The sequence below is a fragment of the Dendropsophus ebraccatus genome, chromosome 3, assembly GCF_027789765.1.
Source record: "Dendropsophus ebraccatus isolate aDenEbr1 chromosome 3, aDenEbr1.pat, whole genome shotgun sequence".
NCBI lineage: Eukaryota > Metazoa > Chordata > Amphibia > Anura > Hylidae > Dendropsophus > Dendropsophus ebraccatus.
In genome coordinates, this window is record NC_091456.1 from 7,789,408 (window position 1) to 7,817,040 (window position 27,633).

The 27,633-nt window shown below is 45.2% G+C and overlaps 1 protein-coding gene across 1 annotated transcript in view; it reads left to right on the forward strand.

The window, feature by feature from the left end:
- Window positions 1-2,222: 2,222 nt before the first annotated feature.
- The window catches only part of NAA25 (N-alpha-acetyltransferase 25, NatB auxiliary subunit), a 43,474-nt gene continuing 18,063 nt past the window's right edge, over window positions 2,223-27,633 (forward strand). Inside the window, exons 1-9 of the mRNA XM_069960765.1 lie at window positions 2,223-2,346; window positions 17,740-17,825; window positions 18,324-18,462; window positions 19,885-20,003; window positions 21,116-21,190; window positions 22,169-22,276; window positions 25,506-25,584; window positions 26,211-26,322; window positions 27,040-27,129. Of these exons, the coding sequence (XP_069816866.1) occupies window positions 2,289-2,346; window positions 17,740-17,825; window positions 18,324-18,462; window positions 19,885-20,003; window positions 21,116-21,190; window positions 22,169-22,276; window positions 25,506-25,584; window positions 26,211-26,322; window positions 27,040-27,129 (866 nt within the window). The 5' untranslated portion in view covers window positions 2,223-2,288. The remainder of the gene's footprint in view (window positions 2,347-17,739; window positions 17,826-18,323; window positions 18,463-19,884; window positions 20,004-21,115; window positions 21,191-22,168; window positions 22,277-25,505; window positions 25,585-26,210; window positions 26,323-27,039; window positions 27,130-27,633) is intronic.

Below are 27,633 nucleotides of genomic sequence, written 5' to 3' on the forward strand. Positions count from 1 at the left end.
GCCATCTATAAGGGGGTATAAGTAAAGGGGGAATAGGGAGCCATCTATAGGGGGAGGGGGGCCATCTATAAGGGGGGGGAGAGGGGGCCATCAATAAGGGGGGAGAGAGGGGCCCATGTATAAGGGGGTATAAGTAAAGGGGGGATAGGGAGCCATCTATAAGGGGGGGTGGGCATCTATAAGGGGGGGGGGAGCGAGGGGACCATCTATAAGGGGACAACATAGGTGAGTGCTTTTATCAAGATTCGCCCTGTAGTCCAAATTACCTAGAAACTCCCCTGGATAAGACATAACCAGGCTGTGACACCAGTATACAGATAAGACAGGACAGGGCTGTGACACCAGTATATAGATAAGACAGGACAGGCTGTAACACCAGTATATAGATAAGACAGGACCGGGCTGTGACACCAGTATATAGATAAGACAGGACAGGCTGTAACACCAGCATATAGATAAGACAGAAACGGGCTGTGACACCAGTATATAGATAAGACAGGACCAGGTTGTGACACCAGTATATAGATAAGACAGGACAAGGCTGTGACACCAGTATATAGATAAGACAGGGCAGGGCTGTGACACCATTATATAGATAAGACAGGACAGGGCTGTGACACCATTATATAGATAAGACAGGACAGGGCTGTGACACCAGTATATAGATAAGACAGGACCAGGCTGTGATACCAGTATATAAATAAGACAGGACAGGGCTGTGACACCAGTATATAGATAAGACATAACCAGGCTGTGATATCAGTATATAGATAAGACAGGACTAGGCTGTGATACCAGTATATAGATAAGACAGGACCAGGCTGTGATACCAGTATATAGATAAGACAGGACCAGGTTGTGACACCAGTATATAGATAAGACAGAACTGGGCTGTGACACCAGTATATAGATAAGACAGGACCAGGTTGTGACACCAGTATATAGATAAGACAGGACCAGGCTGCTGACAATAAGCTGACAGTCAGAGCTCAATAAAGGAAGAGGTGGTTGCCAGAGTTCTGGCTTTGCCCTGTAGAAGCAGCCATGGAGATGAGGGGCACAGAGGGCAGGGGGCACAGGGGGCAGGGCACAGGACACAGAGGGCAGGGCACAGGGGCCACAGGACACAGAGGGCACAGGACACAGAGGGCACAGGACACAGAGGGCACAGGACACAGAGGGCACAGGACACAGAGGGCAGGGCACAGGGGGCAGGGCACAGGACACAGAGGGCAGGGCACAGAGGGCAGGGCACAGGGGGCAGGGCACAGAGGGCAGGGCACAGGGGGCAGGACACAGAGGGCAGGGCACAGGGGGCACGGGGCACAGGACACAGGGGGCAGGGCACAGGGGGCACGGGGCACAGGACACAGAGGGCAGGGCACAGGGGGCAGGACACAGGGGGCAGGGCACAGGGGGCACAGGACACAGAGGGCAGGGCACAGGGGGCAGGACACAGAGGGCAGGGCACAGGGGGCAGGGCACAGGTTGCAGGGCACAGAACACAGAGGGCAGGGCACAGGGGGCACAGGACACAGAGGGCAGGGCACAGGGGGCAGGACACAGAGGGCAGGGCACAGGGGGCAGGGCACAGGGGGCAGGACACAGGGGGCAGGACACAGAGGGCAGGGCACAGAGGGCAGGGCACAGGGGGCAGGGCACAGGGGGCAGGGCACAGGACACAGAGGGCAGGGCACAGAGGGCAGGGCACAGAGGGCAGGGCACAGGGGGCAGGGCACAGGGGGCAGGGCACAGGACACAGGGGGCAGGACACAGAGGGCAGGGCACAGAGGGCAGGGCACAGGGGGCAGGGCACAGGGGGCAGGGCACAGGACACAGAGGGCAGGGCACAGGGGGCACAGGACACAGAGGGCAGGGCACAGGGGGCAGGACACAGAGGGCAGGGCACAGGGGGCAGGACACAGAGGGCAGGACACAGGGGGCACAGGGGGCAGGACACAGAGGGCAGGGCACAGGGGGCAGGGCACAGGTTGCAGGGCACAGGACACAGAGGGCAGGGCACAGGGGGCACAGGACACAGAGGGCAGGGCACAGGGGGCAGGGCACAGGGGGCAGGGCACAGGACACAGAGGGCAGGGCACAGGGGGCACGGGGCACAGGACACAGAGGGCAGGGCACAGGGGGCAGGGCACAGGACACAGAGGGCAGGGCACAGGGGGCAGGCGCCCGGCTGAGGTGACAGGATCCATCACACAGCTGCGCTGTCCCTTTAACGCCGCCGTACGCTTCCTGCCGCGCATGCGCACTCGCGTTCTGCGCTTGTCATCATGGCGGCGCGGGGCCATGTGCAGGACCCCAACGACAGGCGGCTCAGACCGATATACGGTGAGTGTCCGGGGCCTGCGAGGCGGGGAGTGACGGGCGCTAACACCCAGAGGAGCTGAGAAACACACCGGGGCAGTGACGGGAGCGAAGGAAGACACCGGGCGGGTGTGAGAGCTAGGCCTGCACCGGGCACCGGGATCCCCGCGGATGAATGGCTGCTGCCTGAGGAGACTGAGAATCCCGGGCTCATCCGGGCACCTGAGGCGGAGTCCTGCGCCCAGTGTCACATGGCCGTGTGTGCAGCCTATGTATATATGTATGTGTGTGTGTATATACCTGCAGCCCCTATACATCTATATACGTGTGTGTGTATATACCTGCAGCCCCTATACATCTATATACGTGTGTGTGTATATACCTGCAGCCCCTATACATCTATATACGTGTGTGTGTATACCTGCAGCCCCTATACATCTATATACGTGTGTGTGTATATACCTGCAGCTCCTATACATCTATATACATGTGTGTGTGTATATACCTGCAGCCCCTATACATCTATATACGTGTGTGTGTATATACCTGCAGCTCCTATACATCTATATACGTGTGTGTGTATACCTGCAGCTCCTATACATCTATATACGTGTGTGTGTATATACCTGCAGCTCCTATACATCTATATACGTGTGTGTATATACCTGCAGCTCCTATACATCTATATAAGTGTGTATATACCTGCAGCCTCTATACATCTATATACGTGTGTGTGTGTATATATGTATACCTGCAGCCCCTATACATCTATATACGTGTGTGTATATACCTTCAGCCCCTATACATCTATATACGTGTGTGTGTATATACCTGCAGCCCCTATACATCTATATACGTGTGTGTGTGTATATATACCTGCAGCCCCTATACATCTATATACGTGTGTGTATTTACCTGCAGCCCCTATACATCTATATACGTGTGTATATACCTGCAGCTCCTATACATCTATATACGTGTGTGCATATACCTGCAGCCCCTATACATCTATATACGTGTGTGTATTTACCTGCAGCTCCTATACATCTATATACGTGTGTGTATATACCTGCAGCTCCTATACATCTATATACGTGTGTATATACCTGCAGCTCCTATACATCTATATACGTGTGTTTGTATATACCTGCAGCTCCTATACATCTATATACGTGTGTTTGTATATACCTGCAGCTCCTATACATCTATATACGTGTGTGTGTGTATATACCTGCAGCTCCTTTACATCTATATACGTGTGTGTGTATATACCTGCAGCCCCTATACATCTATATACGTGTGTGTGTATATACCTGCAGCCCCTATACATCTATATATGTGTGTGTGTGTATTTACCTGCAGCTCCTATACATCTATATACGTGTGTATATACCTGCAGCTCCTATACATCTATATACGTGTGTATATACCTGCAGCTCCTATACATCTATATACGTGTGTGTGTATATACCTGCAGCTCCTATACATCTATATACGTGTGTGTGTGTATATACCTGCAGCTCCTTTACATCTATATACGTGTGTGTGTATATACCTGCAGCTCCTTTACATCTATATACATGTGTGCGTGCGGCCTGGCCCCTATACATCTATATACATGTGTGCGTGCGGCCCCTATACATCTATATACGTGTGTGTACAGTGTATGTGCGGCTCTACACTGGAGTCATGTCATGGGCTCCTGCTCTGTGATGGGGGGGGGGGCGGCTGGGGCTGCATATAGGTGCAGTGAGGGGCTAATGGTGGTATATATATGGCTGGCTAGTGAGGTATGTGGATGGCTATTGGTGGTATACAGCATGTGCTGCCTGCTATGTGAGTCAGCTGTGCCCTCTGGTATATACCTGTATCCGCTCTCATACACCTCAGACTCTGCTCCTTAGTTTCCTCTGGTATCCTGTGCGCTGTTATCTGAGTGTTTGTGTGTATGAATCTCTCCGCAGCGCATGGTCCCCGTCAGACATTCATCACCGATGGGGACCGAACACTGAAGAGCACGTAGCATCCCGCTATAGGTGGCTTAAAGGGAATCTGTCAGCTGTAGTTCGCCAAAGCCAGGAATGGATATGAAAAGAGGAGAAATCTCAGGCTTCCCTTTATGACCTGTTGCCCGTTTTACAGTCTGTTCCTGGCTTTGGCTTCAGAAATCTGTCAGATAATATGTTGGTGTAAAAGGGCAGATCAGGAGCTTGGGGAAGCACAGATATATATATAATCAGGTGTCTCCTTGAAATAACCCTTATATACCGGGGTCAGCTGTTTAGCATGTCAGATGCAGCTGACAGATTCCGATCATGGTTGGTGGCGCCTCCGGGGTGTCAGACTGCGTCCCTCCAGCTGTTACTGAACTACAATTCCCATCATGCCTGACTAAAGCTTTGGCTGTCCACACATGATGGGTATTGTAGTTCTGTAACAGCTGGAGGGCCGCAGTCTGACCCCTGTGGTGTAGAGCAAATCAAAGTATTCGGCAATATTATCTGCGCTTGATTCCCCGCAGCTGCAGAAGTTGGATGCCTGGAAAACATGGAGACCTCCTATGGCTTTGTTCACACAACGTATTTTTATGAAAAGAACGGCTGCTGTTTTCAGTTAAAACAAGATAAACACACATTGTGTGAGCAAAGGCCGTTGTTTGTATTGACTTTAGTACAACACATTTCTCTCTCGAGAATGGCCGTTGTTCACTACAACCGTGGAAACAATTGACATGTTGATTATTTCCAGCTTTTGTGCATTGATTTCAATGCAACAGTGGCCGTTGTTAGTAAAAGGTGTCATGTTTGTACAATGTGTGAACGTAGCCTATGGCTGTACCCGTGTTTTCCAGGACTCCCTCTGGCTGCATCCAACTTCTGCAGCTGCGGGGACTAAAACACAGTTCTGATAACACCAAAGCGTTGTGACAGGTCCGCTCAGCACTACTCCTGAATGTTTGCGCGCAGACGCAGCTGCTGACGGCCGGTTAAGTTGCTGTGGGACCAAGCTAGTCAGCTGTACTATGTGATTTCTTTCATGAACACAAATCACATCCGGCAAAAATCTTTTCCTTTCAAATCAACTGGTTTCAGAAAGTTATATAGATTTGTAATTTACTTCTGTATAAAAATCTCATGTCTTCCAGTACTTATCAGCTGCCGTATGTCCTGCAGGAAGTGGTGTATTCTTTCCAGTCTGACACAGTGCTCTCTGCTGCCACCTCTGTCCATGTCAAGAACTTTACAAAGCAGCATCAAATCTCCATAGAAAACCTCTCCAGCTCGGGACAGTTCCTGACATGGACAGAGGTGGCAGCAGAGAACACTGTGTCAGACTAGAGAGATTACATCACCTCCTGCAGGACATACAGCAGCTGATAAGTACTGGAAGACTAAAGATTTTTAAACAGAAGTAAATTGCAAATTTATATAACTTTCTGAAATCAGTTTATTTGAAAGAAAGAGAGTACTCCTTTAAGGTTCTATTACACACACACACACAGGTTTATCTGACAGATTTTTGAAGCCAAAGCCAGGAACAGACTATAACCAGAGAACAGAAAGCCTAAGATTTCTCCTCTTTTCCAATCCATTCCTGGCTTTGGCTTCAGTTAGCAGATGTGTCTGTGTAATAGTCACGGTGTGGGTACATGGCTGCCCCCTCCCTCTTACCCCGCGTGGCCCAGTTGGGGTCAGCACATGTCTGGGGGTCGTGCTCCCTCACCTGCTTGTTCTAGTTTAGCTGCAGCGTCGCTGTCATCTCTGGAATGCGGCTTCCGTCTGTCCGTGGATCCCGTCGGCCGCTGTCACACACCGCAGCTTTATTTGGAAATCTGTCAGTGCAGAAGTATAGGAGCAGGTTCACACTGCGCTTCTAGTTCTGAGTAACATATATCTGGTATTTTAGTCAATATTTTTGTTATTTTTCAAAATCAGAAGTGAAACCGACACCAATGAAATGATGATGGGGAAGGTTTGCACAGTTTGTGTTGGTTGAAAAAATACTGTGGAAATACTGAGCGTTACGGAGGTTTTCCACTCAAAACTAACTTGTCCCAAGTAAACGATTGTGAGGGGTCCGACCTCTGTACCCCCGGCGATCAGATCAGAGTCTGGCTCCTTTGTTTGAATACAGCCGTGGGTACGGCACAGTATGGCTCCAGTCATTCTCTATGGAGCCACCGGGGGACAATCGAGATCGCCGGGAAGGGGGGGGGTACAGAGGTTGGACCCGCACCACACCAGTAAACACTGTGTGACCCGCACCACAGTCTCCTGGCGGCACATGCGTAATGGTGCATTTACACACAGATTTTTGAAGCCAAAGCCAGGAATGGATTTGAAAAGAGGAGAAATCTCAGTCTTTCCTTTATAACCTGTTCTCTGGTTATAGTCTGTTCCTGGCTTTGGCTTAAAAAATCTGTCTGTGTAAACCCACCCTATGACTCCTTTTCACATTCCTCTAAGAAATTGAAGGCTTGATGGGCCTCTCCAGCTATAAACTACTTTTTATAGTCGTGCGGTCTTTCATTTTTCAGTCTTTCATTCAACACTGTGATTTTATGGTGGTAGAGGGGTAAATAAATGTTTGCGCACAAACATTCATTCAAATTTTTTGGTCAACAGTCCCTTTAAGTGATAGTTTGAGCGAGTGCCGCTAGCATTTCATTTTTATCCGTTGTGTCACGGTAGTCATGTATACGGTATATTCATAGTCAGGTTGGTGGAAGTGCTGAAAAATCCTCTTCCCATATGTGTTGGTGCTGGACGGAGGCGGCAGAGTGACCGGAGGTGGGTGTCACTGCCGCGTAGGGTATTTACTATCTGAGCGTACCATTTGTCACTCGTATGTTCTATATGGAGAAGCTCATCCGCTGTTATGACCAGTTGTCGCTGTCGGGTCACACACAGGAGCTTCTCTGGGATTCCTACATAGTAGTTTCTGAGCAACAGGTGGTCGCATCGGGGTCTTCCATATATCTGACGCACGTGCTGCCTGGTCTCATGATCAGTATATAGACTTAAGTGTTTCTTGGTGATGGTGGAGGTGATCGCCTAGGCAGCCCATAGGGGATAGCGGCAGACTGCTGCCGCCGCTTCTATTCCACGGAGTGACGGCAGCAGATCGCTGCTATTAGTCATTTGTCTTTCAACATGTTAAAAGACAAACGACAGCAATGATCAGCCGACATAATTCATGTTACCTTCTATTATACAGGACGATTATCAGCCGAATAAGCTCTCTAGCTCTGTTCCCGGCAGTTAACCCTTTAGATGCTGCGGTCAGTAGAATTGCAGCATCTATAGGGGAGAATTCTCCCTCTGTTCACCATCAGAGCCCCAGTGGTAGCTGTGACAATCAGAGGCTTCCAGTTTCATAGCTACAGAAGCAGATCTGTACTGACAGACGCATAGCTGTATCAGTACAGTCCCGTGAAGATTTAATTATACCACCTGATGCCGGGAGGCCTGCGATTCCACAGCACGGCTGCACAGTGCTTCATGGGACGTGTGCTAGAGGCCTTAGATTGCCCCAGCACAGCATTACGTAGGCCGCTAGAGCAAGAACCACTTACTCTGCTAAATAACAGCCAGGAAGGCTATCATGTCGTCATCTTCACTCTAGAAGTACTGACACAGCGGGACACCTCCAGTATTTACAGTACAGCAGTATCCTATAAAGAAAAGAGAAGGTGCACAGCACGCCATAGAGCAGGGGTGCACAATTCGCAGCCCTCCAGTTGTTGCCAGACTACAATTCCCATCATGCCTGGTTTTCCAAGGGGTTTCCTGGCTTGTTGAAAACAATAGTTTTGCAGCCTTTGGAAATCCGCAAGTTGTGCCCCCCTGCCATAGAGCGACACCTGGTGTGATGGTATTAGTGGCACACATGTCAGGTGGGTAACTTCTAGGCTGCCTTTACACAGATTTATCTGACAGATCATTGAAGCCAAAGCCAGGAACAACAGACTATAGACAGAACAGGTCATAAAGGAAAGACTGAGATTTCTCCTCTTTTCAAATCAGTTCCTGGCTTTGGCTTCAGAAGTCTGTCAGATAAATCTGTCTGTGTTATAGGGCCCTAAGTCTGGCTGTGCATATCTCTAATAAGCCGTGAAATAAAGCTGGAAGCTCCGGCTGTTCCTTCAGCAATGCTCCAGCACACACAGATGAGGCAATGCAAGACTGCTCTCTCCATCAGCTGCATGCTAGGACCACGGTCACACCTTCTGGACGGCCATAGGATTTAGGTGATGTCTTCTGTCTGTGCCATTATTATTATCTTTTTTTTAATGTGAACTCATCCTAATAGTTTGTAGCTGTCCATTATCTCTTAAGCAGGTGTTAATCTGGCTTCCACAGTGAATAACTATTTAAAGGGATTTAAAGCTCACCATATAGGCTGCTGTCACACACCGCAGTTTAGCTACTGCTGCAGTTATTGAGCTAAAGCCGGGAGTGTATCCAGCAGGAAGAGGTAGAAACATAGATGATTGTTGGCAGAGGAAGCCCCCCCCTCCCCCCGCACTCCATCTAGTCTGAACTTATATTATTTCCCTTCTTATTATCTTAATATGTATGTATATACCAGGCAGTTACATTGTTGTTGTAGATTTAGCAACCACATCTGCTGGAAGTTTATTCCAAGTATCTACTACTCTTTCAGTAAAGTAATAGTTTCTCATGTTGCTTCTGCTCTTTCCCCCAAATAACCTCTCACTGTGTCCTCTTGTTCTTAAAATCAGTTTGTAATAAAAACACTTCTCTTCTGAACTTTATTTAGTCCTGTAATATATATATATATATATATATATATATATATATATATATATATATATATATATATATATATAGGGTTCTGTCACGTCCTCCTTTCCCTTCTTCCTCCTGTAACATATATAAAGGTTTCCATCATGTCATCCTTTCCCTTCTTCCTCCTGTAACATATATAAAGGTTTCCATCATGTCATCCTTTCCCTTCTTCCTCCTGTAACATATATAAAGGTTTCCATCATGTCCTCCCTTTCCCTTCTTCCCTCCTGTAACATATATAAAGGTTTCCATCATGTCCTCCCTTTCCCTTCTTCCTCCTGTAACATATATAAAGGTTTCCATCATGTCCTCCCATTTCCTTCTTCCTCCTGTAACATATATAAAGGTTTCCATCATGCCCCCCCTCCCTTTCGCTTCTTCCTCCTGTAACATATATAAAGGTTTCCATCATGTCCCCCCTTTCCCTTCTTCTTCCTGTAACATATATAAAGGTTTCCATCATGTCCTCCCTTTCCCTTCTTCCTCCTGTAACATATATAAAGGTTTCCATCATGTTCTCCCTTTCCCTTCTTCCTCTAGACTATACAGATTTAGATCCTTAAAGGAAACCTGTCACCCCCCATGCCGGGGTGACAGGCTCCCAACCCCCTGTTAGATCCCCCTATACATACCTCATCGCGCCAGGTCCCACTTCCTGAGCCGGTCAGGTGACTGAGATTTCAGCGCCCGAAGCCTGGCGCACGCGCTCACAGGAGAGTCCGATGCCCGTAGAGAATGACGGAGCATCGGACTCTATTCATTCTCTATGAGCATCGGACTCTCCTGTGAGTGCGTGCGCCAGGCTTCGGGCGCTGAAATCTCAGTCACCCGACTGGCTCAGGAAGTGGGACCTGGCACGATGAGGTATGTATACAGGGATCTAACGGGGGGGGGGGGGGGGGGGGGGCGGGAGCCTGTCACCCCGACACGGGGGTGACAGGTCCTCTTTAAGTCTTTCCTGATATGTTTTATGCCTCACACCCTCCACCATTCTTGTAGCCGTCTTTGGACCCGTTCTATTTTCTCAGTATCTTCCTGTAGGTGAGGTCTCCAGAACTGGCCAAGTATCCACATGTGATGTCACTAGAGCTGTATACAGCAGGATCACAATCTCCTCTTCCTACTAGTTATACTATATATATATATATATATATATACCTGTTGCCAAGGGGTGCCTCCCAGTGGGGAGAGCACCAAACCACCCTGAGGGATATCTGGCTGTTCCCGTGTTTTGAGACTCGTAACTGGGGCTCCATGGACCCCTTCTTTGCATATTCAAATTTTGTGTGTGTGTAATATATATATATATGGCCTCGTGACCTTTTGTGACACGAATCGCGCCAATAGCCCGATACCAATCAATGGGCCCTAAATTGTCTGTGATTGCATATCAGCAGTCACGGGCAACTTTGCGGCACATGTGAATAAGGCCCTAATTTCACATGTCCCATAAAGTTGCTTGAGATTACAGATCCACAATCACGAACAATTTTCAGGTCCAAATGGCGCACAAACAGCAGATCGGCACTTACTACACGTGGCGCGGCTTACTTTAGTGATGTTTTACCTAAAGGTAACGTATCCACTTCTTTACGCTTTTTGTACAACTGTATCAATCTTCATGTCTCGGTTGCTTCTCAGCCGGCCAATAATGATAGAAAAGATGTGAATAGTTCTCGTTCCTTCAGAGGAGGGAAGAAATGGCGTCCTCATATTTATCACTGGCCGCAGCTCCCCAGTTTCCCCTTCATTAAATGTACAAGGCAGATACCATGAGTAATGTGCAGGATGAAGCCGGGAACATAGCTGGCTCCCGTCCATGGATTACCCAAGACCTGCGCCTCCTGCACACGGCCGCCCGTGGCTCCGAGCCATGAACAACTAATGAAATCAGAGGAAAGGGCTCCGGAGAGGGGCGGCACATGGGCACAACACAATGCCCATACCACTGCATACATCTATTAGCTGCTTTGTATCTAATGATGACGTGAAGCACACCCAACCAGCTCAACCGCATTTCCACGTTCATGGCGCATTTACACTATGGAATCCTTGCGGATAATATCCTGTAGATTCCACCGTAGATTCAAGCGGGGGGAGCGGCGGAATCCACAGGATATTATCCGCAAAGATTCCATAGAGTGAACGTGCCCTTACCAAGTGCACTGAGGATTTTCTATTCACCTCCGTCAATGTCAGGGACTGTCCAGAGCAGGAGAGGTTTTCTATGGGGATTTGCTGCTGCTCTGGACAGTTCCTGACATGGACAGAGGTGGCAGCAGAGAGCACTGTGTCAGACTGAAGAGAATACACCTCTTCCTGCAAGACATACAGCAGCTGATAAGTACTGGGAGGGTTCAGGATGCAATTGTGTGCAATTCGTTTGGATCTCTTTTTTTTCCATTATTGAAAAAAAGGATAAAAACGGATGTTTTTTTTCTTCCCCTTTTTGTGATTGACCACGTTTTTGTGTACGTTAAAAGTAACCATTTAAAAACGGATCCGTCAAACGGACTGCAAAAACACGACGTGAACCCGGCCTAACAAAAATAAAAAGAGCTTTTGCGAATGGCCTGAAATCATTTACAATAATACGCAGAACGATAGTCGGTAATCGTGATCGTCCGTACACCGAAAGATTTGCGAACGATAAACGACCAATTTGTGATCAACTCCTGAATGAGTTTTTGTTGGTTGTTTGACCGTTGCCGGCGGACACACCGAAAGATTATAACTTGGATTTCTCCGGTGTATGAAGACAATTTTTTGGCTCCATTTTTAATTGATCATTGATTTGTTCACTTGGGGCCAATCTCTAGGAGTGTGCTCGGTACTTGAGATGAGGTTGGGGTTCGTACAAACCCGAACGCTAGGCTTTTGAATCTGGCTGTCTGCCCGCCCCGTGGAGTAGGTGGATACAGCCCGAGTTCTGGTGGATTATACTTCCGCAACCTACAGTGTGAATAGCAGCGTGCTTCCCCATTAAAAAAGTAGGACACGTTTTTGCGTTGGACAACATGTCTATACTGCAGAAATTAGTTTTATCTATAATATATATTTTATATCTATTATAAAATTATATTTAATTTTGGGTGGATTGTCTTATAGGTGTTCATACATTTACTGCAACGTATGGTGTGTTTTTTTTTTTTTTTTTTTTTTTTTTTACAGAAATGGATTATTTATTTTATTTTTTGAACTCTCATCCCTTTTAGTTCTAATGTAAATGCTTTGGGTTTGCCATGTGCTTATAAACCACCAACCACTCGTGTTATACACGTCAGCTGTCCGTCTGACTCTGTACCATAAATAGAGAAGCAGCTGTCACGCCATGCTGGTCCTTCCGCCATTTCACTTAGCATTATTAAAGGGGCACTCCAGAGAAAATCTATTTCTTTGAAATCAACTGGTTTCAGAAAGTTATCTAGATTTGTAATTTACTTAAAAAATCTCCAGTCTTCCAGTACTTATCAGCTGCTGTATGTCCTGCAAAAAGTGGTGTATTCTCTCCAGTCTGACACAGTGCTCTCTGCTGCCACCTCTGTCCATGTCAGGAACTGTCCAGAGCAGCAGCAAATCCCCATAGAAAACCTCTCCTGCTCTGGACAGTTCCTGACATGGACAGAGGTGGCAGCAGAGAACACTGTGTCAGACTGAAGAGAATACACTACTTCCTGCAGGACATACAGCAGCTGATAAGTACTGGAAGACTGAAGATTTTTAGATAGATTTGTAATTTACTTCTATCTAACTTTTTGAAACCAGTTGATTTGAAAGAAGTACCCTTTAATCAGATTTACCTTCTCTGACTACTTGCATCTGTTTGCTCTGTTCATTGTGATCACCTGCTTAGTTCCTCTGTATTGCGGCCTCAGCTATTCTGGTACAGATGGTTCCTTCAGACACTCAGCAGCTATTTTGGGCGCCGTTTCTCTTCGCTTCTGCAAAGCGATTACGTTTTGTCCGCACTTCAGCGATTCCAATTTTCACCTAGCACGGTGCAGGAAAATGTGGAATTTTACACAGCAACAAATGTGATTCCTTAAAGAGAATGTACCATCATTTTACCTTAATCAATCGCCGGTGGTCATAGAGGGGAGAGGATATTGCCGCCTCCTCCTCCTTCCCCCTGCCATCCCTGACCCTTCTGGGGACTCGGCTTCCAGGTGTCAATCAAGCAGAGAAGGGAGAGATGAGATATTCTAGCTTGTATTTATTCAGCAGCTCACCAATACAAACTTCTGACGTGTCACAAGTCTAATTGAAAAGGTTGTTGACAAAAAAAAATCTTTCCAATCAACTGGTGACAAAGTTTAGATTTAATTTTTTTTTTTTTAAATATTAGTAAATTACAAATCTCTGGCAGTCTTCCAGTACTTATCAGCAGCTGTATTTCCTGCAGGAAGTTTTGTATTATTTCCAGTCTGACACAGTGCTCTCTGCTGCCACCTCTGTCCATGTCAGGAACTGTCCAGAGCAGCAGTAAATCCCCATAGAAAACCTTTTTCTGCTCTGGACAGTTCCTGACATGGACAGAGGTGGCAGCAGAGAGCACGGTGTCAGACTGGAGAGAATACACCACTTCCTGCAGGACATACAGCAGCTGATAAGTACTGGAAGACTGGAGATTGTTTAATAGAAGTAAGGGGCCTATTCCACAGGAGCGATAATCGGCCAAATCGGCCCCATTTGAGAACGATCAGCCGATGACACGATCATTGGCTGATCATTCTCGAATGGGGCCGATTCATTTAGTTCATTTAGTAAATTTAGATTCAGACCTAAAATCGTTGTTCGCCACCAGTGCATCACTACGGTTGAATAGCTGTGCGCGGTGGCGACCGACGATTTCAGCAGAACCATACATTACCTGTCCGGGCAGCAGATCATCTTCCTGGTCCCGCGCGGCAGCATCGGCTTCGGAGTGGGGCTGTCTATTGAAAAAGAAGGGTGACAGGTCCTCAAGGAAGACTGTATAGGTGTAAAATGGTATAAAACATAAGGTTTATTTACTATATAAATCGTCGTCTATAATAAATACATGATAAACTAATACGTCATAGAAAAATTGAAAAAGCAGTTTATATGTTGCAAATAGACAGAAAAAACTTCAAGGAAAAGGCATAAAATCATAAAAGGATAGAATAAGTAGTTATAGAGCCAATAAACTTTGGGGTGATCAGCCTCATGAGGTATTGGAAAATATAAAAATTGTAAGTATATAAAAAATTATGAGTATTGTACTTTCTTATCCATAATAATGTATTAAGATGGTTCTTCTCTAATTCATTGTCCTACTATAGATACCGCTATCATGTACTGTCCTTGTCCTATAATTTATCACAGAAACACTACTCAAATCAGTCTGTCTATTATTCTCAATTACTATAATTTAGACTATACATCTTTATCTACTATGTTTATCAGTCCACGTATATATTGTACGCTATCATCGTGTATTTATATACATATTTTTATGCATTACTTGTCTTATACAATTCATTCAGCTATTACAACCCAGTCCATGTATTCCAGACCATTGCTTTGCACTGTCTATCAATTAATGGCCTAATTACAGAACATCAGTTACCAATAAATGGCCCAATTACAAGACTCTGACTTGAATAAGTATCGGACAGTTGCAGGTCCAGCACTACTACTAACTTGCTGCTGAGGAAAATGTCTAGGGAGACTTTGAAACGCGTCCAGCTTGATTTACACTTATATGACTAATTTTTGATCTTTTTTGCCGCACAAGTGGACTTACCGCCAAAAATACCCACGAGGTCCGGCGGCCAACAAAGCACAATACGCATGCGCAGGTTTTTTCCATTACAAAAGGAGCTTCTACTCATTGCCCACGTGAGCGCCTGAAGTGCTGACAGCAACCAGAAACATCACGCACCGACAGCAGCTTATACCAGGATACTCCATCAGCCTGACACCGCAAGGAGATTCCAAAGCCGCCACACGGGTGAGCGGTGCACACAGCACCACTAACTTACCACATCCAGTAAGATTTGATTGAGTAATCGGGCCGAGCTACACTAAACAACTATCCTAACTTTCTTCTAAGAAGCCGGCTATTATCCGATGAATGACTTTTTGCTGCACATTGCAGAGCTTACAACATCAAAAGACGCGCTCGCCAACGGGCTCTATGTTCTGTACATATATCACCAGCGCAGATTTATAACAATCCACTTTTACGGCTAAACTAAATACTCATAATTTTTTATATATTTACAATTTTTATATTTTCCAATACCTCGTGAGGCTGATCACCCCGAGGTTTATTGGCTCTATAACTATTTATTCTATCCTTTTATGATTTTATGCCTTTTCCTTGAAGTTTTTTCTGTCTATTTGCAACATATAAACTGCTTTTTCAATTTTTCTATGACGTATTAGTTTATCATGTATTTATTATAGACGACGATTTATATAGTAAATAAACCTTATGTATTATACCATTTTACACCTATACAGTCTTCCTTGAGGACCTGTCACCCTTCTTTTTCAATAGTCACTTCCCCTCCTAGGGTATAGGAGAATGACAGGTTTACCTTGTTAGACTTTCTATCTGTTGATCTCACACATAACCTTTCGTATTTCGCTGGTTTAGCTGTCTGTCAGTTCAATCACTGGCCGGGACTGCCGCGGCCAGTGATTGGCTGAGCAGTCTGTCAGTTCAGACAGCCCCGCTCCGAAGCCGATGGTGCCGCGCGGGACCGGGAGAAGACCTGCGGCCCGGACAGGTAATGTATGAAACGAGGGCTGCAAGGACATCGGTAACGATCTCCCTGCAGCCCTTGTTTCACAATCGGGCCGTGGAATAGGCCCAGTGAACGAGCGCTGATCTAGCAGATCGGCGCTCGTTTACGTCGTTGATCGGGTCCTGCTCGTCCGGTGGAATAGGACCCTAAGTTACAAATCTCTGACCTGTTTGGCTGGTGTACGTTGCATGTATATATCTCTTTATCTGGATTGAGCAGTGTAGTGCTTATTCTTTCCATATCCCGCAGACAAATCGCACTGGTGGAACGGCCTGGACGTGTCTTGTCTATATACTGGAGTTACCTCTTATTGTAATCCTGCCAGGGATGATAGTGAGGAGGCATTGTCCTCGTATTGTAATCCTGCCTGTGATGATAGTGAGGAGGCATTGTCCTCTTATTGTAATCCTGTCTGTGATGATGGTGAGGAGGCATTGTCCTCTTATTGTAATCCTGCCTGTGATGATAGTGAGGAGGCATTGTCCTCTTATTGTAATCCTGCCTGTGATGATAGTGAGGAGGCTTTGTCCTCTTATTGTAATCCTGCCTGTGATGATAGTGAGGAGGCATTGTCCTCTTATTAGGCCAGACTGAGAAATACAAGGTTTCAGGATTATTTTAAAATAGAAAACTGGAAAAAAAAAAATCACAAATAATTCTTAAAAAATAAATGGGTTGTGACCACAGCTCATTGTCTGATGCTACATTGTTCCCTGTAATTGTTGATCCTCTCGGCCTAATACACGGCTCCCATGAGTGTCTGTCTGCTGTATAGGTCCTAGTAAAGGAATCGCAGGTGTCGGCCTAATCCCTATAGCTAATAATGGCTTTTATAATAATTATATGTAAGCAGCTGAAATCTTCCGGAGTCATCCGCTGTCATGTAGGTCAGGCTGGTGACAGCGCCGAGTGTTATGGCAGATTAGAGGGATGGATTTATGGGATTGTATGAGGTTTCCTATGAGCAGTGTGAGAAGGAAGACGCTACGCCTGACTCGTCATATCTTTTGATGATTTAGTTTTTATCTGTTTCCCTTTTTAAAGAGAGTTAAGAAAAAAAACCCATTTCAAATCAACTAGTGCAAGAGATTTATAATTTAATTCTATTAAAAAAATCAAGTTTTCCAGTACTTATCAGCTGCTGTATGTCCTGCAGGTAGTGGTGAATTCTCTCCAGTCTGACACAGTGTTTTCTGCTGCCCCCTCTGTCCATGTCAGGAACTGTCCAGAGCAGGAGAGGTTTTCTATAGGGATTTGCTGCTGCTGCTCTGGAAAGTTCCTGACATGAACAGAGGTGGCAGCAGAGAGCACTGTGTCAGATTGGAGAAAATACACCACTTCCTGCAGGTCATACAGCAGTTGATAAGTATTGGATTTTTAAGGGTGCGTTCACACCTACAGGATCCGCAGCAGATTTGATGGGGCAGATTTGATGCGGTGTTCAGCTATTTAAATGAAATCTGCTGCGGATCCGGTAAGTGTGAACGTACCCTTAAAAGAAGTAAATTGCTAATCTCCAGCACTTTCTGACACCATTTAAAAGAATTTTTTTAAATTTGCCTGGAGTTCCCCTTTAAATGTGTTCAGAACGCTTTGGAAACCATTGCCCCCAGTCCTCCCCGAATACCTGGTCAGTGTTGTTGGGGTGATCGGCAACATCACAGCTATTGGGGGGCAATTTGGGTTTCATGGCATTCAGAATAAATATGTAGAAACACGGCCTGACCACTCCTACGTGTCAATTTCAATACAGCGAAGCCGTCCCCAAAAAATCTTAAATATTCTATAGCAAGTGACCTGAATAAAACTCCTCACTACATATCTTACAGATTACCTGGACAATGGGAACAACAAGATGGCTATCCAGCAGGCTGAGAAGCTGCTTAAGAAACATAAAGACCTGCACTGTGCCAAGGTGGGTACCAGACAGTCGTCCTTAATTGTATCCGGGGCTGGGAGATGTTGTATTCTCTCCAGTCTGACACAGTGCTCTCTGCTGCCACCTCTGTCCATGTCAGGAACTGTCTAGAGCAGCAGCAAATCCCCATAAAAAACCTCTCTGGCTCTGAACAGCTCCTGACATGGACAGAGGTGGCAGCAGAGAGCACTGTGTCCGCCTGGAGAGAATAAACCACTTCCCGCAGGACATACAGCAGCTGATAAGTAATGGAAAACTAAAAAAATTTTTTATTAGAATTAAATTACAAATCTCTGGCACTTTCTGTCACCAGTTAGTTTGAAAGAATAACATTTTAGGGTGAACAACCCCTTTAATTTGACTAATAGCCCAGCCCCACTAGTATCCTATCAATAATCTGCTCCTATCATGTAGAGAAGTGAGCAGGATTAGTAATATATTCTAATATATATATTGTGTGACTGTTTGCACAGTCTCTAATTCTCTGTCTCTTAGGTTCTCAAAGCGATCGGGTTACAGCGTACCGGCAAACAGGAAGAAGCCTTTGTACTTGCCCAAGAGGTAGCGGCCCTGGAGCCCACCGACGACAACTCCTTACAGGCGCTTACTATATTGTACAGGGAAATGCACAGACGTAAGACCATTAGATCTTTTCACTACAGCGTCTTAAGTCGCCGTCCTCTTGTCTTCCAGGCGGCCATACTGAATAACGATAATGCAGCGTTGCTTTGGATTAGTATGTCCTGATAATTCTCCAGTTCACAGGCTCCAGTGCTGGGCAGAAACCATTGGGGCTAATGGGTTAATGCAAAGCAATGAAAAACACAGCTGTATTTAGATTTCAGTCACTTTAGGAATGGAGTTGGAAATACCATGTTAAAGCGACTCTGTACCCACAATGTGCCCCCCGTCAGATACCGTCAGATAGCTGCTTTTAATACAAGATCTGTCCTGGGGGCCGTTCGGCAGGGGATGCAGTTATTGTCCTAAAAAAACAACTTTTAAACTGGCAGCCCTGTGCCCTATGGGAGTGGCCTAGATTGTGTATGTATTAGGCTGGCACAACCTCTCTGTCCCTCCTCCCCACCCTCCTCATCATTAGGAATGCTCCTAATGCTGCCGATTGTCTCCTATTCATCAGCTGTGTGAATACTGAACATGGGCTGGATTGTTAAGGCACCTGTGCAAATGTTCAGCATGGAGAAAATGTTCTAGTGGCATTCCTAATGAAGAAGAGGGTGGGGAGGAGGGATGGAGTGGTGCAAAGTTAGGGCACAGATACTCCCGTTGGGCACAGGGCTGCAAGTTTTAAAGTTTTTTATGAAAATAACTGCATCACCTGCTGAACAGACCGCAGGACGGATCTTGGATTAAAAGCAGCTCTCCGAAGGTACAAGTGGTTTGGGGGGTCAGATTGTGGGTACAGAGTCGCTTTAAAGGTGTTATCCCGGCTTTATCGATGGACCTGTCCAATGCTATATTACCCTCTTGAAATAATCCTCATATCTTGCAGTTCTCATTCTCACCACTGGGGCTAAAACTAAGCTGAGACTTCCTGTTGTGTCTGTGGTGATAAGAGGAGGCTGCTGTAAAGTGATCTGTAAAAGTGATTGCAGCATCATGTGACCCCAGTAGATAGAGGAGACAATAGCAGCTCCCTGTGGAATGACCTCTTCACAGGTCACAGAGCGCTCAGTAATGTCTCACATTTATCTCAAGGGATCACAGTATGTCTATTATAGTCTATGTCCATGAGTCTTGCTGTAAAAGCATGTCACTGTTAAAAAAGCTCAGGTAATATGGCCACCCCCATAACAATGTACAAATAGTGAAATTAAAAAAAATTTACAGTCAGAAAATGGAAAAAGATTATAATAAAAGAACAATTGTTAGTGTCTGACTCTAATCAGTAACAGAAAATATAGGAGACACATTCCCTCCAATGTCTTTTACAGGTGGCTTTCACTCTCGTTCCTGTCCATGTTCTTGTTTTTACCTTTTTGTGCTTCTATTATAGGTATAAATGCTAAATCCACGTTTTCTGCTTGTATTTTAGCGGAGCTGGTCACTAAGTTATATGAGGCGGCTGTAAGGAAAGTCCCGAGCAGTGAGGAATATCATTCTCACCTCTTCATGGCGTATGCTAGAGTAGGGGAATACAAGAAGATGCAGCAGGTACCACTAGGTTTACATTACATTAGTCAGTAAGCAGCGGGTTTCTGTTGCATTCACTGCGTGTTTTCACGTCTTCTATGGGAATTGGAGGGATACAGTGAATACATTTTAAATATTGTTTTTTATTTTTCTTTTAAATCAACTGTCAGAAAGTTATATAGTAATTTTTTCTATTTAAAAGTATTCCAGTACTTAGTAGTATGTCCTACAGGAAGTGGTGTATTCTCTCCAGTCTAATGGTCCTATTCCATGGAGTGATAATCGGCCCGATTCGGCTGATTATTGCTCCGTGGAATAGAAAGAACCATCAGCTGATGATCGTGTCATCGGTTAATTGTTTATTTAGGTTCAAACCTAAAATCATCGGGCACCTACCGCGCATCGCTGCCTGGAATAGTGATGCGCGGCGGGCCACCGGCGATTCCACAAGCACCATACTTTACCTACACATGTTGCAGGGCTTCTCCTGCACTCCTTCTTCCTCCTGGTCCGGTGAGCAGCAGCAGCTTCAGTGCGGCCTGACAGACTGCTCAGCCAATCACTGGTCAGGACCGCCGTGGAGCGCAGGAGAAGACCTGCAACATGTTTAGGTAAAGTATTGTGTTCAAACAAGGGCTGCAAGGAAATAGGTAACAATGTCCCTGCAGCCCTCGCTAAACAATTATTGGGCTGTGTAATAGGCCGATCTAGCAGATCAGCATTTGTTTACATTATTGATCAAGCCCCCATCGGCCTGTGGAATAGGACCCTTACACAGTGCTCTCTGCTGCCACCTCTGTCCAGAGCAGCAGCAAATCCCCATAGAAAGCCTCTCCTGCTCTGGACAGTTTCTGACATGGACAGAGGTGGCAGCAGAGAGCACTGTGTCAGACTGGAGAGAATACTCCACTTCCTGCAGGACATACAGCAGCTGATAAGTACTGGAAGTCTGGAGATTTTTAAATGGAAGAAAATTACAAAGCTTTATAAGTTTCAGATACCAGGATGTGTATTTTTATTTTTCAAATACAATACATATCTATGGGCATCTCTGCTGCAATAATTTTTTTTTTATGTAGCCGTAGCCTGTATATATGACGACAACTTCAGTACTCTTGTATCTTGTTTTGCAGGCGGGGATGGCACTTTACAAAATTGTTCCAAAAAACCCTTACTACTTCTGGTCGGTGATGAGTTTAATCATGCAGGTGGGCACTTACTACAGGTCTATTGTTTCTGCTGGTATCCCTATTATTGTGTAACCGCTACATGATGTTGCCCTTTATTGTACTGTTATGTGTACTTGACCATTAGCTGCAGTGTCACAGTGGTTATATTCTGTGTGCTTGTTGCCTCATCAGGAACTGGTGTCCACACTAGAGAATTGCTCTCACATCCTGTGTGATACAAGTGAGGCAGCCCTGTGTATCATACATGTAGAGCTCCTGGACATTTCCTCCTACACTCTTTTTTTTTTTCTATCTCCCCAAAATACACATAACTCTAAAGTGGTTTTCTGGTCTTCAATGGGTGTTTCTATAAGATAGGGGATAACAAAACTGTTAGACGAGGGTCCGACCACTGATCCTGAGAACAATTTGACTATTCAGCATGCCCACCGCGCCATTCATACTCTATGGTTACCACCAAACACTTAAAGGCAATCTGTCACTAGGTGAATGACGCCATAAATGAGGGCAGCATAAACTAGTGACAGAAATGCTGCACAGATCGGTGTATTACCTACATCATTCTGTTAAGCCGTTCTCCTAATATGCAGGAGAATAGGATTCTTGCCACACCCCTCCGCCCGCCCTCCAGCTGCTGATTGACAGGTGACTACCTATACACAGCGTGGATAGATAACTGCCAATCAGCAAAAGGTGGGCGGAGTTTTCTGCTTTTCATGAATATCTAGGACTACTGGGCTCATGCACATAATGGAGAGGAGGAGGAGGAGGAGATCTCTGGATTCCCAGTGATTAGCGAGTTGGGGGATAACAAGCCCAGATAGACATACCCTTTTTGTTCAGAAATCTGCATATGCTAATGTACATGTAATGTACCTGACCAGTGCCGACCAGTGCTGCCATCCCGTAAACTGGCCGGTTCCTTTACAGTTCTAAAGTTTCTGTTTCCTTTGTATCTGTGTAGTTTGTAATGTTCTGTTCTCTATATCTATTCAGTCTATTTCAGCCCAAGATGAGAAGCTTTCCAAAACAATGTTTTTGCCTCTGGCTGAAAGAATGGTTGAAAAAATGGTCAAAGAGGATAAGATTGAAGCAGAGGCCGAGGTGAGGACGTTGTATATCATAAAACAGAGTGGGGAGATTCCCAGCAGTGGTGACGCTATTCTGTATTAACCCCTTCAAGACCAAGCCTATTTGCACCTAAAAGACCAGGCTCATTTTTCAAAATCTGACCTGTCTCACTTTATGCGCTTATAGCTCAGTGATGCTTTAACGTATGCTAGCGATTCTGAGATTGTTTTTTCGTCACATATGGCACTTTATATTAGTGGCAAAATTTGGTCACTACTTTGTGTGTTTTTTGTGAAAAACATCAAAATATCATGAAAAATTTAAAAAATTAGCATTTTATGAACTTTGAAATTCTCTGCTTCTAAAAAAAGAAAGTTGTATTACATAAATTAGTTACTAAGTCACATTACCAATATGTGCTCTTTATTCTGGCTTCATTTCATAAACATATTTTACTTTTTTAGGGTGTTATGGGGCTTAGAAATTTATCAGCAAATTACCACATTTTCGTGAAAGTTTCCAAAACTGATTTTTTTTTAGGGACCAGTTCTTATTTTAAGTTTATTTAGGAGGTTTGTATACTGGAAACCCCCATAAGTGACCCCATTTTGGAAACTAGACACCTTAAAGAATTAATCTAGGGGTATAATGAGCATTTTAACCCTACAGGGGCTGGAGGAAAGTATTTACCATTAGGCCGTAAAAAAAATGAAAAATTAAAATTTTCCAATAATATATACATTTAGATTAAAGTTTCTCATTTTCAAAAGGAACAAGAGAAAAAAGTACCCCAAAATTTGTAACGCAGGTTCTCCTGAGTAGAACGGTACCCCTTATGTGGGCATAAACCACTGTATGGGCACACAGCAGGGCTCAGAAGGAAAGGAGCGCCAATTAGCTTTTCCATTGCAGATTTTTCTGAAGAAGTTTCTGAGCGCCAGGTGTGTTTGCAGAGCCCCTATAGTGCCAGCGGAGTAAAATCTCGCCATAAGCCACCCCTTTTTGGAAAGTGCACCCCTCATAGAATTTATTTTGGGGTGTGGTGAGCATTTTGACCCCACAGGTATTAGAGGAAAGTATTCAAAAGTAGACAGTAAAAATGAAAAACTCGAATTTTTCCAATAATCTGTTCCTTTAGTTTGAAATTTCTCAATTTCACGAGGAACAAGAGAAAAAAAGTACCCCAAAATTTGTAACGCAGGTTCTCCTAAGTAGAACGGTACCCCATATGTGGGCATAAACCACTGTATGGGCACACAGCCGGGCTCAGAAGGGAAGGAGCGCCAATTAGCATTTTCTCTGCAGATTTTTCTGAAGAAGTTTCTGAGCGCCAGGTGCGTTTGCAGAGCCCCTGTAATGTCTACAGAATAGAATCCCCCCAAAAGTCACCCATTTCGGAAAGTACACCCCTCAAAGAATTCATCTTGGGGTAGGATGAGCATTTTGGCCCCACAGGTATTAGAGGAAAGTATTCAAAATTGGCCAGTAAAAATGAAAAACTTGAATTTTTCCAAAAATATGTTGGTTTAGTTTGAAATTTCTAAATTTCACAAGGAACAGGAGAAAAAAATGTACCCCAAAATCTGTAACGCAGGTTCTCCTGAGTACAATGGTACCCCATATGTGGGCATAAACCACTGTATGGGCACACAGCAGGGCTCAGAAGGGAAGGAGTGCCAATTTGCTGGAGCAAAACCGCAGCTAGTAACAGTTATTAGAACAGCGCAGTTACTAAAATACAATAAAAAAATTAGATTACAGGTAATGTGGGGTGGTTACGGGCAGTCTGGGGTGGTTACGGGCAGTCTGGGGTGGTTACGGGCAGTCTGGGGTGGTTACGGATAAACTGAAGTGCTAATAGGTAATCTGAGGTGGGTACCTGTAATCTGGCGTGGTTACAGGCAATCTGGAGGGGGTCACTGGCAAGGTGCGGTGGTCAGAGGCGACGTGCGGTGGTCAGAGGCGACGTGCGGTGGTTGCGTGCAATCTGGGGGGTGGGGGGGGACATCACTTTTTATCCCCTGTCACCAATCATTCATGGTGACAGGGGATAAAAAGTGCCGGCGGCACATGGCACAAGCGATCAGCGGTATATAGTATATACCGCTGATCGCTTGTACCGGGACCCCACAGGGGGGGGTCCCGATGACTGCCCCATGCTCTCCGCTACCTCCGGTGGCGGAGAGCATGGGGCTTTCATTCATTTTTCTTTTTTTGATCACTGTGAACAGACATTAGTCTGTTCACAGTGATCGCGGCGGCCATCTTGGATCCGATGGCCGCCGTGGGAGGGGGGGTTAGTGACTGGGGCACTAGGGGGCTGATCTGGGGTCTGATTTTTACTTATTTCATCTCCCCCCGGCGGCGGCCCATTAATGGGCACTAATGGGCATCGGCCCATTAGTGACCGCCGTTTCGGTGGTCACTAAGGGGTTAATGGGGGTCAGCTGCGGAATCGCAGCTAATCCTCATTATCTCCGGTGCTGTACACAGATGAGAGCGGGATCGCGATCCCGTTCTCATCACAAAGCCCCCTCAAGTCAGGAACGTATATGTACATTCCTACTGCATGGGGCATGTGCAGTAGGAACGTATATATACAGATGGCTGACGTGAAGGGGTTAATAATGGTTTTACATACGATTGTTCAGACTGGAGAACCATTTAGTGTTTAACTTTTTTTTTTTTTTTTACAAGTTTTACTTCCAGGGTTACTCTGGGGAAGAAAAGTGTTCAAAATGAACTGGTGTGAAAGTTTTACATTTATTTTTAAAAAAAAGTCTTCCGAAACTTATCAGCTGCTGTATGCCCTGCAGGAAGTGATGTATTATTTCCAGTCTGACACAGTGCTCTCTGCTGCCTCCTCTGTCCATGTCGAGAACTGTCCAGAGCAGGAGAGGTTTTCTATGGGGATTTGCTGCTGCTCTGGACAGTTCCTGACATGGACAGAGGTGGCAGCAGAGAGCACTGTGTCAGAATGTAGAGAATACACCACTTCTTGCAGGACATACAGCAGCTGATAAGTACTGCAAGACTGGAGATTTTTAAAATAGAATTAAATTACAACTCCATATAACTTTCTGAAACCAGTTGATGTCAAAGAAAGAACATTTCTGATTGTATCTCAGAATATTGCCCCTCATTGGCAGAGATGATGAAGATTTTAAGTAAATTGAAAAGTATATGGGAAAGTTGTATTATTTTTAGCCAATTTTTATCATTAATGAAAATATTCATAAAATCTTGAAATGTGTAATTGTAGGTGGAATTGTACTATATGATCTTAGAGCGCCTGGGGAAGCACGAGGAAGCCTTGGAGGTTATCAGAGGAAAACTTGGAGGTATGGATCCCTCTGTTTTTTTTGGCTAGACTGCTTTACTGTCCTTTTGTTAAATTTTTTTTTTTTTTCTTTTTTTTTCCTCCTGCTTCACTCCATATATGATCACTATAACATGGTACATCAGATTTACGACGGCAAAAAATTAAAAACAAATTCCAGTTATCCATCACTTATCAGCTGCTGTATGTCTTACAGGAAGTTTCCAGTCTGACATAGTGCTCTCTGGTGCCACCTCTGTCCATGTCAGTAACTGTCCAGAGCAGGAGAGGTTTTCTATGGGGATTTGCTGCTGCTCTGGACAGTTCCTGACATGGACAGAGGTGGCAGCAGAGAGCACTGTGTCAGACTGGAGAGAATACACCACTTCCTGCAGGACATACAGCAGCTGATAAGTACTGGAAGACTGGAGATTTTTTAATAGAAGTAATTTGTGTAACTTTTCTACACCAGTTGATTTGACAATATTTTATTTCCACTGGAGTACCCCTTTAACTGGAAAACTCCTGCTGTATCCCTTTTCCACTTTACTTTGCATTTTATATTTTGTTCCAATCCTTTTCTTACAAAAATTATGTATGTATAGCCGCAACAAATCTAGAAGTTCTCTTTGTATTATTGATGCACAGATAAGTTGACCAGTGAACTTCAGAGCCGAGAAAACAAGTGTATGGCGATGTACAAGAAGCTGTGCCGGTGGCCTGAGTGCAACGCCCTCTCCAAAAGACTGCTGCTACTAAAGTGAGTCCCTGGGTGACCAGAGCAGCACGCCTCTGTGTTAGGGTACTATTACACAGAACGATAATCAGCCCTTTCCGGACGATTATCGTTCTGTTTAATAAAAACAACAATCAGCCGATGACAACGATCATTGGCTGATGTTCATATAGGTGTGGACCTATAATTGTCGGGCACCGACCGCGCATTGCTACGTGTAATAGCGGTGCATGGCTGACGATTTGCAAAGTGCATACATTACCTATACATGGTCCAGGGCTCCTCTTGCGCTCTGCTTCTCCCCCTGGTACCACGCGCTGCAGCTTCAGAGCGGCCTGTCTGAGTTGACAGGCCGCTCAGCCAATCACTGTCCGGGACCACCGCGGCCTGTCAGCTAAGACAGGCCACTCTGAAGCTGCAGCGCGTGGGACCCGGGGAGAAGTGAACCAGAAGAAGACCATGGATAGGTAATGTATGCAGTTTAAGCAAGGTCTGCAAGGACATCGGTTATGATGTCCATGCAGCCCTTGTTAAACGATTATCGGGACGTGGAATAGGCCTAGTAAACGAGCTCCGATCTAGCAGATAAGTTATCGGGCCCCCATCCGGCCATGTAATAGTACCCTTAGTTTATAAGATTGCTGGCATTCATTATATATGTCTGTATAGTGATGGATTAATATTGGCACTTGGGATAAGGTGTGAAACATTGACAGCCGCTACTTTGTTGTTTCCTTTTAGCTCAGATGACTGGCAGTTCTATCTGTCTTACTTTGATTCTGTCTTTTACCTTATTGATGAGGCCTGGACCCCACCAGCAGAAGGCTCAATGTAAGTCTCCACATAGGCTTATAAAGTGGTGATGTTTAAAAAAAATAATAATAATAATCATTTTCATTGCACATGATGCAGGAAAATTTGAAGTTTTTTTTTATTTTTTTAAATAAGCTTATTTTATTTTCTACCTCGAAAGGATAAGGCCCTCTCCTTGTTTGTCCCATAGCTCCTCTCTTACATGGCTATATAGTTTGCAGCAGGGTAAATAGGGGGCCAGCTACCGTGCCAGGCTCCAATGGTGCAAATATGTAGTTATTCTATGACCAGACTTGAACAAAAAGACTGTATTGTATGGTAAGAAGCATTGCTGCAAGCTTCACATGGGTTAATAGATTTTCACATTATTTTGGACTTTTTGGTGTGCGGCTGCATTTTCTGGCTAATCCTGTTACATGACCGCCATACCGTCCACTAGTGTTTTTTGCCCCCACAAATTTTTAGCCATCGTTTCTGCCAGGATTTGTACCTTTTCACGGTCTACCTTCTGTTTCATCTTCC